The following is a 17,767-nucleotide window of genomic DNA, read 5'->3' as shown; positions in this document are numbered from 1 at the left end:
CTACCGGTTTTGAAGCCACCAGCTACCACTGTTTGGGGCAGGCACTCTAGAAAGAGCCAAGAGGAAACATTTAATTTATCCAACTTCTCCTCGCCTTCATCTCCCAATATGCAGAAACTTACTGGCCGGCCTGGCTCCCCTGTAGGTCCAGGGTCCCCTGCTTCACCCGGTTCACCCTAGACAGTGAAAAAGAAACAAAGTATGAATCCTCCACCCTGCTATGCTGCCTTTCTGGCAAACCTGCCATGCTGCCTATACGAAGTCTGTTTTCAAAAAACAAAATCTGTATTTCTTGATATGCTATAGAACAGGACTAATAGCCACATCTAGAATCCTTGATGGAGGTACTCCAATTTTGTTCTGACTTATTAGAATACTTCCATTATTCTAGGACTTATTGCACCCCTCTAGCTGGTTTCCACTTGTTCTACATAATGCTGCCTACGCTTAATCTACAAGCCTATAATGAAACACAGACTTTGTTCTAGCAATGCTAGCAGCTAGTTCCTACTCAAAGGAACAAAAGGGGAAAAACCCTCAAGGATGTGCAGGCAGATCACTTTTCTACTAACAGTTATAGAATCATCACATTTTCTCCAACCTGATTCGAATAAATAGTTTGGAAGTCAGAACAGAAGAGAAACCCTGAGCATTTACAGAGTGTGTTTCCCACATGGCAGTGTGCATGCAGCCTGCATTCATACACAGTAAGTATTAAGAAGGTGGGATTTCCACTTCAGAGTGTAACTTTGGAATTCTACTTCTTCTCACATTACAAATTAATCACAACACTTCTGTTGCCAGGCTAGCAAAACCAAGATTGAGATGTCACCCCATCTGCAGGTGATGTTCTTTGCAATCTCCAACTGGTTCCATAATTTTATCTCCCCATGCCAGTGCCCCAAAACACACATACAAAACAGAGAGAGAGGGAGAAAAAAACTTCTCAGTGTATCTAGTTTTCTTAATACCACCTTCTTGGTCTCTCATCTACAGTGACTCCATACAATTTGTGGCATTTGTCCATGTTTAACTCATATAGATCCTTGCAGATGCTGCTAGCAAAATCCTGAGCTATCAGATAGAGAAAAAGAGGGGTGGAGTGCATTGCCAAATACCTCAGCCCTCCATTTCCCTCACAATATCCAGAATGGGCTCACCAAATACAATATGACCCTAATATCTGTGAATTCAATATTTTTGGTTTCACTTACCTACATCTGAAAAAGTATGTTCTTGTTAGGCATTTCTAGGTCCTCCAGCATGATTCTATGGTGAACTTCTAGCCTAAGCATACTACAGAAACATGCTGGAGGACTTGGAAATGTCCAGAGGTGTCTTCTCTAGACATTCCTAGGTCACCATTGCAATTCTGTGGTATGCTTGGAATGGATGTTGTTTGTCTCATTAAAAATAACAGGGCAACCAAAATGGTGAAAGGTCAGGAAACCATGCCCTATGAAGAGTGACTTAGGAAGCTGGGTATGTTTAGTCTGGAGAAAAGATTAAGAGGTGATTTAATAGCCATGTTCAAATATTTGAAGGGATGTCATACTGAAGATGAAGCAAATTTGTTTTCTGCAGTTCCAGAGACTACGACCCAGAGCAGTGGGTTCAAACTACAGGAAAAGAAATTCCATGTAAACATTAGGAAGAACCTCCTAACTGTAAGAGCTGTTTGACAGTGGAACACACTCCCTCAGAGTGTGGTCGAGTCTCCTTCTTTGGAGGTTTTTAAACAGAGGCTGGATGGCCAACTGTTGGGGTGCTTTGATTCTGTGTTCCTGCATGGCAGGGGGTTGGACTTGATGGTCCTTGAGGTCTCTTCCAACTCTGTGATTCTATGAGTCCATGGTTCCCTATTATCCATGGTTTCAGGTATCTGTGCAGTATGCATGGTTGTGTCTATGAACATAACCCCCATGGATATGGTGGTTGAACTGTAACTGGCATCCTCAAGGCTGCAGCCAGTTCTAGCCCACCACCCACCACAAAGAATATCTCCACAGAAATTCCAGTCCTCCTAAAAACCATGCTTTGCCTTATCTGATCCCTGGTTCTTGATATATATTATCAACTGTTTGGGCTGACCCTCTATCCTAGTAGTCCTGACGGGGACTCACCTTTTCACCAACAGCACCTGGCTGTCCCACCCCACCAGGTTGACCTGGTGGGCCCTGAAATGGGAAGAAATACAAGCATCAAGGAAAAGTACCTAGCCAACAATGGTATCCCTTCTCTCTTATCAACAATGTTTAACCTGTATAAAATAGGGGTGCGGCCCTTCAGATACTGTTGGGCTCTAATGCTCAACATTCTTCATTAATGACTGTTCTGGCCAAGGTTTCAGTGACTTGCAGTCCAGCAACATCTTGATGATTCCCACCCTGAGTTTAGAGCAGGAGTGGTCAACTGCTGAAATCCTGAGGGGCATATTAGCCCTATGAGGAGACCTTGTAGGCTGCATCCCCCCATCACACCCACTTTTTGGTTTCCTGTAACAATTTAGGCCCAGAAAGAGACATCTTGTAACAACAGGAAGTTTAGCCTGGGACTAAAAAGATAACCCTGGATGCTGCACATGGCTTGTAGCCCTCACTTTTAGAACATCTATGAACACCAAAGCAAAAGATGCTTCTCTTATACATGCAAGGGGCGGCTATGCAAAGTGGAATCCAACTTCATGCTTACGGAAGAAGCTGCATCTAGGAAACAGGTGGGGAATATGTTGTTATTTTTGTTGTGCCTTCAAGTCATTTCTGACTTATGGTGATCTTAACGAGAACATATCTTGGGGTTTTCTCAGCAAGATTTGTTTAGAGGAGGTTTGCCATTGCCATCCTCTTAGGCTTAGAGAATGTGACCTAACAAAGGTGAGCCAGTGGGTTTCCATGGCAGAACAGGGATTTGAACACTGTTCTCCCAGTGTCCTAGTCCAACACTCAATTACTACACCACAGTGGCTCTTGGGAAATGTGTGGCCCTGTAAATACTACTGGATTCCCACATCTGGCTCTGTTGACTAGGACTGATGGAAACTGCAGTCCAACAATATCTGCAGGTTCACACATTTCATATCTCTTCTCTAGACATTTGCCAAAAACACTTGGATAGTTATTTTACAATTATACATGGAATGCCACCCTAAACAGCTACCATCTCAATAGCTGCAATTACTGAGATCTTCTGGAGGTTCTCTCCACAAGGCACTATCTGAGAACAGAGAATTTATTTTTGTTAGAAAGCAGTGGTTGTTGCTGCTATTATTGTTGTTGTTATTATTATTTTGCCTTTCTCGTTTTAGATATAAGATAGGTTTATTAATCCATTTACATTCTTTATTTATTTTCTCCCTTGTCTTCTGATGCAAGATGATCAGCATGAGACCCCATGCTTTATGGCTCTGTTTATTCTGTGCCTAGAGTTATTAGACTGATGGCAAAACAATCCAATCGATAAATGAAAAATGTAGTCATTGTAACCACCACTTGATAATGGTGTTCAAACTGTCATTACAGAGTCAATTACTGCAAATCATTCCCATTTAGCAGATTACTGGAGAAAGGATAACAGCATTACATGATAACTATCATGTAAACTGAACCTCAACATTGTAAATGTGACCTTGCCATTCAGGATTGAGCATTAGATTTAGGACATCTTGGGTGTGTGTTTGTGTGTGTGTGGATCAACAAGAGTAGTACTGGGCTGTGTGAACACTTTGGCTTACAGTGGTGCCTCGGGTTACGAAATTAATTCGTTCCGCGGCCGCTTTCGTAACCCGAAAAGCCTTCATAAGCCGAATTGCCATAGGCGCTAATGGGGAAAAGCCGCGTTTCGTGCGAAAAAGCCGAAAAAAGCACCAAAAATTTTCTTCGTATCCCGAAAAAACATTCGTAACCCGGAACAATGATTTCCTATGGGATTTTTTCGTATCCCGAAAATTTCGTAACCTGGGTATTTCGTATCCCGAGGTACCACTGTATTTGCTTGTTATTATACTACTCACACAACCGAGTCACTAATGAAATTTAATGCACTCTGTCCCCAATATTCTCAGCCACAAAGATACCAGCGGTCCTCCCATTTTTATCTCTCCAGCTTTTGAGTTCAGCTCTTTCAGAATCTCCTTCTTCAAATATAATGAGCAAAACAACTCCAAAGGGATCATCCTATCCATCATGCAAATATTTGTTTTTCTGCTGATGCTCTCATACTTCCCAAGAGTCTAACCAGGGTACCCCCCCCCCAAAAAAAGCATGAAATTGCCCTTACACACATTTATTTTATATGGAAATAGAACAATACTCACATCCCCACCGCTGGGACCCTGTGGGCCTCGGGGCCCATGAGCTCCTGGTGGGCCCTAGAGAGAATGGGGGGGGGGGGAGAGAGATAATGGATCAAATTCATAAAGTAGCTGAAGCGAAGGAAGGGCTAAATTTGAAGCTAAGAAGTGAAGTAGATGGTTCTTACCATTGGGCCAACATCACCACTTTCGCCTTTCTCACCTGGGGGCCCTGGCATTCCCTGGAAAAGAATCACCAGTTCATCAAAATAAACAAGTACAGTGGGTATCCAAAGGGGCTTGGTTCCAGGACTGCCGTACATACCAAAATCCATGGATGTTCAAGTCCCATTAAATACAAAGTATAGTAAAATGGTGTCCCTTATATAAAATGATGAAATCAAGATTTGCTTTTTGTGGCTGATGCTTGAAGCTGTGGATAAACAATTTGTGGATATGGAGGGCCAACTGTGTATAGCATTCTTTTCATTTTCTTGCTGTCCCTCCATTCTGGCTCCCAGATACACATGAGTTTGGAAGGCAATATCCAGGTGCTCAGGTGTGGGGTGACCAGGGATCTTCCTTTTCCTGGACATATCCTATATTTTAACTTTATGTCCAGGAGGAATTGCAAACCATCCTCTATTTTGAACCATAAAACCTATCCTTGTGTCAGAGATTTATTCCACCCCAGCTGCTTGAAAGGACTGAAGAGAAGACTGCCCCAGACCATGTGGGGGTTTTGTTTGTTTTTTCTGAAAGAGGTGTGGAAAAGAAAGGAGGATCTGGGTTGTTGAATGCTTGTAAAGAACAGTACAAGTTTAAGCATTTGTTTTGCTCAAGGTTTTATAATTATATTGCAAGCCAACATGGCATTTTAACAAATATAAGTTCATCAGAAAAATATAGTTTAGTAGCTAATAAAATACAGTATATGTAATATTGCCATAAATAAACCACGTGCAATGAAGTTATAATTATATTGGCATTTTTAGCTTTTGTTTGCCCTACATTTTTAAATGTCCTACATTTTACAGTGTTTTGTCTTACTTTCAGGTTATGACATCTGGTTACCCTGGTTAGGTTTTACATTTGAAAGCAAAGGTTTAAATTTAAAAAAAAAAATATGAAGGTTTATGAACTCTGTAGAATGGAACTATATTTGAGGTATTTGAGGCAATTTGGAAACTGAAATAAATCTTTTTAAACATTTATCACTACATATTTCATAATGTAAAATCTTGAGCAACTATTGCCTATTACAATTTAACCATGAAACTTCAATCCCAAAATTTTGACAGAAATCCTTTGGGGACAGACACTGTGCTAATGTAATGATCTATTATGTTAGTAGTTTCAATTTCTGCATACTCATGCAGGGAAGCTGGCAGATCTGGGAGATGACTGCCAGCTACTTGCTTGCTGTTTTTTCAGTGCCAGGCTTCTGACAGAAAGGGTTCACAGAGTCAAGGCACCATGGGAGTGGATGGTTTGGGCAATCACCTGCACCGTGGAAGCCTGGCATTCCAGAAAGAGCTGGCAGACTTCTCCTTCTGCCACCACTTCTCTTTCATGCCCTTGTTCCCTGCTGCCACCTTTTTATTTACACCAGTACAGTTATGCCACCTGGCAAGATAATAAAATTCTTGCCCACTGACTTAAAAAAATTCAAAATTCAGCCAACTGACATAATTTAGAATTCTAGCCAGACATTTGTTCTAGTTTTCCTCATGGTCCAAAGTCCTTCAACGTCTCAGCTTCAAAGTTCCTTGGAAATAATTTCCAGTCATATCTGTATCAACTGAGTAAAGCTGAGGAAACAGCCCATCCTTAGTATGTTGCTATAGTGCAATTGCCATCAGCCCTTGGCAGCATGGACAAAGGTGAGGGATGATGGAAGTTGCAGCCCCACAACATATGCAGGGCCACATATCCTTCTATGTTCTAGCCAAATGGCTTCAATGCTGTAGTTTGCACAAGTCCACTGGATGTAAATGTGTCTCCTGCTATGTTATTGGATACATTTTAGTTTGTGCAATGTGCATACAAGGACAAGAACCTTGAAGATGTGTGCATCACCCCATCCTGGTTGGATCTGTGCCATTCCTAGCTCTTAAAAGCACCTAGAAAGGGACTAGCTGAGTGGGTAAGCAGAGTGTGGAATGTCATCATTGCAACAAAGCAGGTTTCCATTCTGCCTAAAAATGCCTAAAAGATGCTCTGATGCGTATGTTGTTGGAAAAACTCTCTCTAAACCCAACTACATGGAACAATCCTTATTATGTCTTTCTTGGGAAAGATTGTAGAGAGGGGTTCCTGGATGAAATTGATTATTTATAGCCATTTCAATCTGCTTTATGGCCTAGCTATGGGACAGAGACAGCTTGAGTCATCTTGGTGAATGACCTGTTCCAGGAACTCTATGAGGGAGTATGTTCCTGTGAGTTCTGGTAGACCCCTCTCCAGCTTTCAGTACACTGACAATGGCATCCTTCTGGTGAGGGACTTGGAAGCATTTGTTGTGGTTTTCCTCAGTGTTCCAGTCCTTCTAGAAAGAGCAAACTCAGAAGGTGGTGCTGGTGGATGCCTGTTCAACACCCTGGTCATTGGCCTATGAGTTACCAAGGGCTTGGTTCCTCCATGTTGTTTAATATCTACATGAAACTACTGGGAAAGATCAGAGTTTGGGGGTTTGATGTCAGCAATATGCAGATGATGCCCAACTTTCTCTCTCCTTCCCAACTAACTCCAAAGTAGCTACTTCTATATTAAATCAGTGTCAGCTGTCAGTAACAGACTGGATGAGGGTAAACAAATTGAAACTTAATCCACACAAGACAGAGATGAACCTGGTAAATCATGAGGTAGATAAGAGAACAGGCATTCTCCATGTGTTGGATGGGGTTACACCCCTCATGAAATCTCAGGTTCACAGCTTAATCGTACTCCTGGGATCAAATCTAAGCCTGGATGTCCAGGTTTTGGAAGTGGCCAGGAATACATTTGCATAATTAAAACTAGTGCACCAGCTGCACCGGTTCCTTGACAAATCAGATCTGGCTATGGTGGCACATGACTTGATTATATCCTATTTTAATTACTGTAACACACCGTGTGTGGGGCTTCTTTGGAAAATGTTTGAAAACTTCAGTGAGTCCAAAAGGCTGTGTCAGACTGGTTACAGGGGTCATATAACTCCCTTGTTTAAACAGTTAAACTGGCTATTGGTCCATTTCTAGGCAGAATTCAAAGTGCTTGTTATAATCTTGAAAGCCCTACATGACTTGGATTGAGACGATCTAAAAGACCATGTCTCCCTATGGAAGTTGTTGTAAGATCTTTGAGGGATGGCTTTTTCTCAATCCTGCCACCATCATAGGTACATTAGGTGAGGAAATAGAAGAGAGCCTTCTCAGTGGCTGCTCCCAGACTGTGGAACTCATAGGTACATAGGTACTTCTATGTGGGCTCCATTTGGCCCCCTCCCTGTTTTCTTTGTGCCAGCAGGCAAAGACCTTTTTTTAAGCAGCCCTTTGGCACTTAAATTATGTGGGAAAATGGTGTTTTGCAAGTGGCGTGCTGTGGTTTGACCTTGTATCTTTTCATGTATGTTTTAAACATGTTCTTTTTAACAGAATTGTTAAGTTTTATAACTTTTGTAAATAAGACACTAGCTAAACTCTTATTTTGAATTATTTGAAGGGTGTTTGAGTCCCATGGCAAGAGAAAAGCAAGGTACAAATTGAATGAACAAACAAACAAATACTGCTCCCCCCCCCCCCCAAAAAAATAAGGCTGCTTCACATTAACCAATCCTGTTCCCTACCTTGTACTCACATAGTCAAACCCTAATCCTCATACTTACCTGTAAACCAGGTGGGCCATTGACTCCTGGAAATCCACGAGATCCTTCATCTCCTTTTTGTCCATACATGCCTTGTTGCCCTCGGCGCCCAGGCTCCCCATCCACTCCCTGTTGGCAAGATATCATGTTAGGGCTTCAACTGGTAACAGAAATTTCCCCCAACACTGCCACACTTGCACTGACAGACACATACACCTCCCTCTTTTATACAGCCAAAGGCTGTGATTGTGGCAATGGAAGGGATGACCCACACAGCCTTTAGCCTTGAAGCACAGTGTGATGTCCATTGACATGGGTCATCACCACACAGGGACAAAGGCATTTGGGGATAAAGGAAGGAAGCTGCGCCTGGAAGACTGTTGGAGGAAACAACCCCTTCTAGGACTCATTTGGGTATCAATACAGATTTTGGTGTGTACTTACAGCAGGGCCTGGATGCCCAATGGGTCCCTGAATCCCAGTAGGTCCTGGAGGGCCCTGTAGAAAGAGGGAAAGAAAGGAGGAACAAAATAATGATACCTATTCCCAGTATCTCTGGTTCGCCATTCCCTGTTCGCTAGTTCTCTTCTCTTTTTTAAAAAAATCTTCCTGATTCAGCCACTGCAGATGCTACAAGCAGTTACAACAATAGTGTTTAAGGGATAGTGATGCTGGATGAGACCACAAGGTCTATAATCAACCTTCCTCAGACTTACCGCTTCACCTTTGTCCCCCTTGCTTCCCTTTTGTCCTGGGCCACCCATCTCTCCCTGCAGGGAAAGAGATGAAAAAAGAAAGAGGCAGTGGGGGGGGGGGGAGAGAGAGAGAGTGCACTCTGAACTCTCAAAGCATTGCTAAGCAAACTGTACACACTGAGGAACCCCTTGGCAGAGAAAATCATGACTAAGGAAACTACAGTGCATCTGTTACTATGGAATATGCTGTCAGGGAAACAAATACAGGCAGCTGTACAGCAGTGTGATAGATCCTGCACATATTTTCCTGTAATCCCCCAAAACAGACTGAGTGCAGGCTTCTCTTACTTTGTCTCCATCTTCTCCAGAAAGTCCTGGTGGCCCAGGTGGTCCTGGCAGCCCCACTGGCCCTGGGATTCCATCATGCCCAGCTGGTCCCATTGGGCCTCGCTCGCCCTGGAAAAGTGGAAATACTGAGGACAGGGCAATGGAGTGGGGAACAGTATTAGGAAAAAGGCAGATATCACTCCATGCAAACAGGAGTGGATCCCAATGGCTTGCACAGGCCTCAAATGGCCTCAGATTCATCCATCCTGCCCTTTCACCTTCTTCTCTTAATGTGCTGAAATTTGCAATCCATAAAGCCATCATCCCTTACCATGGTAAATGGGCATGTGGACAACAGTCTGAATACTCAAGTGTCCATCTTTTCCTGTAACATTGTTTCTCTTTTCTTCTTTTCACATTTCAACACTCAGCTGGGGAATATGTGGCCCTCCTCATGTTGTTAGATTGCATCTCCAGTCATTCTAGTTTGTTGTTATATGCCTTCAAATCCCTTCTAAGCACTGCAACACTATCAGTGTCTCATGGTCTGGCACCAATCCATTGACCACCTCTTTGAGTAGCACTGGCCTAAGAGACATGAACCAGTCTTTCATCCAAATATTCAAATATCAGCCTAATAATAAGAGGAGTGTGTGGATACAGTGGGATATTCTAAAACCCTTCTAAGAACTACAATAGGTATGCAGTAGTCCAGGGTCTGAGACATTTCAAAAAGGATGACACCAAGATAAGGACAAGAATCACAGAAGACGGATTTGGATAGAGGCTTCCTTAGTAGTGGAAATGTAAAAACAAAAAACATAAGGATTTGCTGAGACTCAAATCCTGGAAACCTGTGAAGGAGAAATAAAGGGTGTCTCTAAGCTTAAGCAGAAGCACTTTTCTCTCTACCAAAAGTGTAACCAGGTTTGAGCCATTAAGTCTTGGATCATTGGTAGCAAGGGGTGACTGTACATACCGGTGCCCCTTTCTCCCCTGCAGGGCCAGGAGGACCTTGGTTACCTCCTCGGCCTGGTAGTCCAATGCCCCCAGCTGCTCCAGAGGGGCCTCGCTCACCAGGAGGACCCTGTTGGGAGGGAACATATTATACTGGTCAAGCCATCTCCTTCTTCTCTTTTTTTCTAATTAAATTTTTATTGAGTTTTTACAACAGAACACATAAAGTCTGTAGAACAATGACAACAGCAGCAGCAACAACAACAAATAACCATCTCCTTCTTTAAAGTCTTCTCTCCACCAGGCCTTTTCCTCAAGGCTAGACATGGTCATCATTACCAGATCAACTCCTACTGTGACATCACTGCTAAAGTGAGCAAAGACTTAGGGAGCTGGCTATGTTTAGCCTGGAAAAGAGATGGTTAAGAGGTGATATGATAGCCCTGTTTAAGTATTTGAAGGGCTATCACACTGAAGATGGAGCAAGCTTATTTTCTGCTGCTCCAGAGACTAGAACACGGAACAATGGATGTAGACTACAGGAAAAGAGATTCCACATTAACATTAGGAGGAACCTCCTGACAGTAAAGGCTGTTCAACAGTGGAAGACACTACCATGGAGAGTGGTGGAGTCTCCTTCTTTGGAGGTCTGTAAACAGAGGCTGGATGGCAATCTGTCGGGGATGCTTTGATTGTGAGTTCCTGCATGGCAGGGGGTTAGACTGGATGGCCCTTGTGGTGTCTTCTAACTCTACGCTTCTATGATTCTATGTTTCCTGCTCCAAGCCTCCATGTTCTTTTAACAGAGGCTCCACACATACACCAATTAGCAATCTAACACAAACCTGTATCCCCACCATCCTCCAAGATCCCAGTCTACTCACCATAGGGCCCTGGGGACCAGGTGGCCCTTCAGCCCCTTTCAGTCCAGTTGGTCCCTACAGGGGCAATCAAAATAAACAGACTGACATGAATTGTAAGATTTTTTTTTCAAGAGACCTGAAGTAGTTGGACTGTATTTCTATTTCTATTAGGAAAAAGGCAAGGTATAAATAAAGTGATTGATTGGTTGACATTTTATATGAAAATCACCACTCCTGGATGTCAGAAAGAATGGAAAACCACATTTTTAACCCCCTCCCCCACAATATATTTTGCCATGGGGGGGGCATCACTAAGACTCCATGGAAGTCAGGGAGCCACAAACATGGCCTTGGGATGTACATTTTGTCTACATGTAGATTATGGGAATTCTAGTGAAAAACATATGGAGGGCACCAAGTTGCCTACTCCTGCCTTGGACATTTGAAGCTGCTGCCCTTGGACTGCTATCTCTGTTTCTCCCATAATGAAGCACAGAACAACGTGTGATGGAAGACTAACCATTCCCATTACAGGCCAAGCTTTAGCTTCTGCTTTGAATCGATTGCAACCATAACCCACTACCTCACCAATGTAAGGCAAGCACTCACAGTCTCTCCAGCAGGTCCTCGAGCCCCAGTGAACCCTTTCACTCCAGGAGGACCATTCTTGCCTGGGAGACCACTGGGTCCAGGATCACCCTAGAAGAAAAGGTTCATCATCACGATGCAGGCATTTATAATCTGGTACGTACTCTTCTGCCACTTTCATTCCTATAAACTTTCCCCTTCTCTCACCTCTATATTCTGTCTCTGCTGCTTCTATGCAAATTCTTTAGAATGGAAAACAGGGGATATGTGGGGGGGGGGGTAGTTTGAGAATCATCATACTCTTATTTCATTGGAGCTGCGGGAATGCCCACCACAGATTACAAACTCATCTCTTTTAAAACCATTAGAGGGTTCTCTAAACAGATAAGGTTAACTAAAATGCTAAATGGATTACAGTTAAGATATTGATTTGGCAGAGCAATCAAATAAACTTGGAAAATGCAAATAAACCCAATAAATAGCTCTCTTATATGTTGAGGCAGGAAAGGTCGAAAAAGATCAAGAAGAAAGATCCTTATGTAATGGATAATTTGAAAATACTAAAAGCCTTTGAGGTTCACTACAGAAATTTATATGTGAAGGGCAACAAAAAAGACCCAGATACAGAAGATTATCTCGGTAGACTACAACTGGACAAATTAGATCTGGAGAAAAAGCAACATTTGAATGGCAGGACTCAATTCCTCCAGAAGCCTGGCAGGACTCAATTGGACTCAATGAACGTTCCTTTAGAGAGAGAGAAAGCTGTTTGGGGCATGTTATGGTTTAAAGTGGATTTCAAGTACAAAATGCAGCAGACCACTCAACAGCCCACTGTGAAGAATTTGCACAGCACTTTGCAGATAAAATCACTGAGATCTGCTCTGACTTGGATGCTGTAGTTGATACAGTTCCAGTGGATGTAACCTTGACTGCTGCTTACCCATTGTTATTGAATACTTTTCCATTTCTGCAGCCTGAGGATTTGGACAAGACCCTTGGAGAGGTAAGGGCCACACATGTATAGTATACCTTGCCTGGCTTATTAAAAAGGCCAGAAGGAAACTGGCAGAGTGGATGGAAGGGGTAGGTAATGCTCCCTTACAGCAAAGCAGAGTTATAACTTGCCTAATAGAGGCAGCTATGAGGTCTTTGTTGAAAAAGCCATCCTATAATGGATTATTATGGACCAGTGTCCAATCTACCATTTTTCGGCAAAGGTATTGGAGAATGTGGTGGTTTCCTAGTTCCAGGAGTTTCTGGATACAACAGATTATCGAGATCAGTAGTTCCCATTCTTTGATCCTCCAGATATGTTGGATTTCAATTCCCAGAATTCTTGACTGTTGACAAACTGTCTGGGGCTTCTGGGTGTTGAAGTCTAAAACACATAGAGGACCAAAGTTTGCGAATCGTTGATCTAGATCCATTTCAATCTGGCTTCAAACCTGGTTATGTGACACTGGAGATTATCACACAGGAGGCAAGCATCCTTCTGCTGTTAACTGCATGATCGGGGGAAAGATTATCACACTCTCATGTGCTTATCCCATTCTTCTCTCGTCCGTAAGCAGTAATGGACTCGTCACTTGGTATAAATGTTAATACCCAATGACAGGTCCATTACTGTTTATGAACAGGATAAGAATGGGAGAAGGGCACAGTGTGTGTGATAATCTCCTCCCCCCCCCCCCCCCCGATCACACGAATACTATGGGTTAAGGACAGGAGAAGGACACTTGCCTCCTCCATGTAATAATCTCCAGACAGTTTTGGTCACCTTGATGGATGACCTATGCAGGGAACTAGATGAGGGAGTGTGCCCCTATTGGTTCTGCTGGATCTCTCAGTGGCTTTTGATAACATTCACCATAGTTTTTCCTGGCCACCATGCTGGAATGGGACTTGGACATACTGTTTAACAGTGGCTCTGTTCCTTCTTGCAGGGGTAAACCCAGGAGGTGGGGGTGGGGGGGGGGGGGGGGGGAGATTCTATTTGATCTCTGCCTGTGGGGTCCCTCAAGGTTCTGTTTTGCCCCTTATACTATTTAACATATATAGGAAACTACTGGGAGAGCACATATGGAGTTTTTGGGGAGCAGTGACATCAATATGTGGATGACACCCAACTCTACTATTCATTTCCACCACAATCCAAGGAGTTTGTCCCAGTCCTAAACCAACGTGTGTCATCAGTAATGGACTGGATGGGGTCAAACAAATAGAAACTTAATCCAGACAAGACAGAGGTGATTGTTAAGGTTGCTGAATTAGCCAAAATTGCCAGACTGATATGGGTTTAAATGGGCAAATCAATTGAAGAATTCTGTTTCAAAACACTGAAAACTGTTTATGAACATTTTGAATAATAAGAAACCTAATAATGCAATAATGTGTAGTTATGGCTACAGTGGCTTCAGCATACACTGAAAGCCGAGCTGGAAGAGCCCGTTGCATGCCCTGGAAGTACTAATGGGGTATGCGCCCATGGCACACACGCGCCGCAGGCACAAGCCCCATTACTTCTTATGGGGCTCCAGCATACGCTGATTTCCTTTTGCGCAGAGGGATCCAAAACAGATCCTCGTGTAAGGGGAAGGCCCACTGTATTAGTAATGTTAGTAGTAGTACTATCTAGTTAAAGGTAAAGGTAATACTATCTACTAGTAGTACTATCTAGTTAGTAGTAGTACTAGTACTGTAGTACTATCTATTAAAGGTAAACTTAGGGATGTAGTGGCACATGTAGTTAAGATGATGACTCTGTTGATTGCAAGATGCTTTTAATGTGCTTTTCAGTACACTCTTCACTACATCATAATCTGTACACAAACAATATATACATCCAAGACCTTCATAGATAAAGGATATCAAGATTACTCCCTAGATTATCCCTCAGATTACTCAAATTTGTCAATTAATTAACTTCTGCCAAATCAAGGTGAGACTTCTGTCATTCTAAAGGTCAAACAACAAGAGGACATAATTTCTAGAAGATAACTGGTTAGAGAAACACCAGATGTTGCTGTTCTTGGGTATCACAGAAGATCTAAATAATTTCTTAACAGTAAGCATTTGGAATTGATAAATTGATAAACGTAAAATCTCCAATGGATTAAGATGTCATTGGTCTGCCAGACATATCCCAAAAGGGTATTCAAAGATCTGTAAATCTGTTGTATGGTACCCATTTCTTCTAGCTGGAAAACAGTTTTACAGTAGATCTGATAAGTAAAGAGAACTGGGCATAACATTTTAAAATATGTTTGTAACTTGCTTTCTATATTGAATAGTTAACTTGGTACTGTGGTGGAAATTCCTTTTTGAAATATAAAAACTATAGAAAGATGGAGTCACCTTTGTCAGCCAGAGAGATAGTTTTGAAATAAAGGCTTGGAGTTACTAGAGCAAAGGAATAGTGAGTGCATCTTGACCTAGATGGAAGCTGGCACCAGTAGAAAGACATAACATAAACTACTGAGATAAGGACATCCAGAAGCAAGGTTAGAAAGAAGGCTAAAGGAGGGGGTAAGGAGTTATGATGCAGTTTTAATGTATGCATGTATTTCTGTTCTGATTGTAAGAATTCTATATGTTTAAATTGTAATTAGCCAATCAGGTGTATTGAAGAAGCCTCTTTGTTTTGAATAATATAAAAAGAGCCATTTTGTCTTGTTCGGGGTTCTCAGCTTTTGGAACTTGAATTCCACTGAGTTCAATGTTTTCCTTTGTCGACAAATGGAAATAAACTTATGGATTTTCAATTATTAGGTCCTCTTGCGAATTCCTTGCTCTGCAAATCTAGAAATCTAAGTTTCCTGAAATTTCTGTTACAGTACTGCATGTTATATGCTATCATATCATGGAGAATGTGGTCTTATAAAATTTCCCATTAAATAATAATTGCAAATGTACACCAGTAACATTGTGAGCACTGTGCTCTATTGTAATTGATGTTACCATATGGGAGATTTTGATATTGCACAGTGCTGTCCAATTTACAGTGGCATTTTGCTGAACTGCATAGTGGTTTGAGTGTTTGGACTGTGACTCTGGAGACCAGGGTGTGATTCCCAGCTAGGTCATGGAAACCCAATGGGTGACCTTGGGCAAGTCTCTCTCTCTCAGCCTCAGCCCCTACCATGTTTTAGATTAATAATCCCTCTTGATTTTTCAGTCATAAGGTTATCCCAACAAGTTTAATAACTCGCTGATGTCATTGTGCTTGCTGCATGCAACTGAACTCCCATGAAGCATTTTCTGGATATACTCACAGTAGATCACTGAGGATAAAGTAGAGGCCTGTTTTGCAACACTATTCCGTACTAGCCAAGCTCCATCCCTTGTTGCCTCCTTGTTGGTAGTGATGACATAATTAAGTCCCTCTGCTACTCACCTTGGCACCTTCCCTGCCAGCAGCACCTGGCAACCCTTGCTCGCCAGGGGGCCCAGGGGAGCCTGGGTGGCCCCTCTCCCCTGTGGGACCAGTTTCTCCTGAGTTTCCCTGTGATGCAAAGAACATGCAGTAACATGTTAAGAACATGCCAGGGACCAAAAACGGGCAGGTGGATTGGAATTGTTGAGGCAGCCACCAAACATAAACCAGGGGGCTTCCTTCACATCTAAGGCTGGAAACCTTAATCTCTCATGATTTTAAAGAACTACTATTCCCAATGTGACATGAGAAGTGGAGTTCAACACCATCTAGAGGACAAGTACTGTATGTGTAGCTACAGTCTACATGGGGCCCACTGGCCTACTTTGTGGCTCCTAAAATCTGTTGAAGCCCACAAAGTCCCAAGACACCCCCCCCCACACACACACACACAATTATTATTTTTTAAAGGCAATTTGGGCCAAATATGGCCCTGAGGCATCACAAAGCACATTGGTTTTGTTCCCACAACCCCCCCCCTTCAAGATCCCACAACACTTGAAATGCAGAAGTCATATGACATCACTTCCAGTCACATTAGTCATGTTGGTGAATCCCAGGGTATCTGGGTTGAGAAATGGGCACCAGTCCCCCTTCCACCATTGCTCACCCTGCTCTAGAGTGTAATAGTTTCCCACGATCTTGTCCTCAAACCATCCCTCCAACATATTGGAAGTGAGAAAACAGTTCTCAATATAGGGTATAATTGAGACAGTGTATTGTGGATAAAGGATGTTTTGAAAGCTATGGTTCCAGAGTGAATAGAAGCAGCTGGTCTTATGGCTGGAAAACAGTCAGTTGATTCTGAAACTGGGATACAGTAGACCCCACAAAACTTTAGCCGCCAAGTCAGTTCCTTAGAGCAATTTGGCTCTACAAGTAATAGACTCCTAGTGTCTCCCTTGGCCTGGTTTGCTCAATCTGAAATCTATAGGGAAATAAATCTTCATTTCTTTAATTCTTGTGAACAAATAATTTCAAGAAATTTCTCCCCACTGAGGGAGTAAAAAAGAAAATGACACACTTTTCAAAGGCTATTCACAGCCTGAGACTCTCCCAAATGAGTACTTTTTGCAAAAGCACAAAGAAACCCATGGATTTTAATGTGTTGGAAACACTGGGAAGAGAATATATGAAATTTTAATAATGACAGATTGTATAATTAGTATGGTGGAAACCAATAAACCAAAGGGCTCACATAATCCAGCTCTACCCCTGTTGATCCACCATCTTGAAATATCTCAAGATTTTCTGTGCAAAAGCTTGATTTCTATATATAAAATCATATTTTCTCACTCAAAACTGGTTTGCACACAAACATTCAGATAAGTCTTTTTGCTATATTTGTTAGCTGGTCAAAGCCCTGACTAAAAATATTATTTTATTTCCTTTCTATCCAATTTTTCTCCCTGTATGGGAGATTATTCCATCGATGAGTAAAACTGGAAGAAAATATCTTCTCATACCTGTGGTCCCACGACTCCAGCAGGTCCTGGTGGGCCAGTTTTGCCATGAAATCCCTAAAGTAATGATTTAAAAAATAATAATAAATTTACAGTATTTATCTGACTTTCTCCTTTTACAGGAGCCAAGATGACTTACATTCAATTATAAACAGGGTAAAGTGGGGGGAAATATTTCTACAAGTTTTTTTAAAAAGAAAAACGTGTTTAAATTACAAAGTTAAAACATTATAAAACACAATTAAAATACGGTTAGAAAATAAAATAAAAGGAAAGCATGCAACCTCCATTAAAAACCCTTTCTGCC

General features: G+C 42.2%; 1 protein-coding gene across 4 annotated transcripts in view; it reads right to left on the bottom strand.

Annotated features, from left to right (window-relative positions):
- The window catches only part of COL5A3 (collagen type V alpha 3 chain), a 154,730-nt gene that overhangs the window by 26,765 nt on the left and 110,198 nt on the right, over positions 1 to 17,767 (bottom strand). For all 4 annotated transcript variants that reach the window (XR_006102242.1, XM_042452743.1, XM_042452744.1 and 1 more), the window contains 13 exons: positions 17,464 to 17,517; positions 15,959 to 16,066; positions 11,584 to 11,673; positions 10,996 to 11,049; positions 10,134 to 10,241; positions 9,176 to 9,283; positions 8,849 to 8,902; positions 8,577 to 8,630; positions 8,154 to 8,261; positions 4,477 to 4,530; positions 4,313 to 4,366; positions 2,124 to 2,177; positions 123 to 176 (listed from right to left, as the gene is read on the bottom strand). Coding sequence is in view for 3 of the 4 variants with exons in the window: in XM_042452743.1 (XP_042308677.1) it covers positions 123 to 176; positions 2,124 to 2,177; positions 4,313 to 4,366; positions 4,477 to 4,530; positions 8,154 to 8,261; positions 8,577 to 8,630; positions 8,849 to 8,902; positions 9,176 to 9,283; positions 10,134 to 10,241; positions 10,996 to 11,049; positions 11,584 to 11,673; positions 15,959 to 16,066; positions 17,464 to 17,517 (954 nt within the window). In the remaining variant the exon portion in view is untranslated. The remainder of the gene's footprint in view (positions 1 to 122; positions 177 to 2,123; positions 2,178 to 4,312; positions 4,367 to 4,476; positions 4,531 to 8,153; positions 8,262 to 8,576; positions 8,631 to 8,848; positions 8,903 to 9,175; positions 9,284 to 10,133; positions 10,242 to 10,995; positions 11,050 to 11,583; positions 11,674 to 15,958; positions 16,067 to 17,463; positions 17,518 to 17,767) is intronic.

This window comes from Sceloporus undulatus, chromosome 2 (genome assembly GCF_019175285.1).
Source record: "Sceloporus undulatus isolate JIND9_A2432 ecotype Alabama chromosome 2, SceUnd_v1.1, whole genome shotgun sequence".
NCBI classification, from domain to species: Eukaryota; Metazoa; Chordata; class Lepidosauria; order Squamata; family Phrynosomatidae; genus Sceloporus; species Sceloporus undulatus.
Note: the sequence above shows the minus strand (reverse complement) of the source record. Positions and strands in the feature narration are given on the sequence as shown.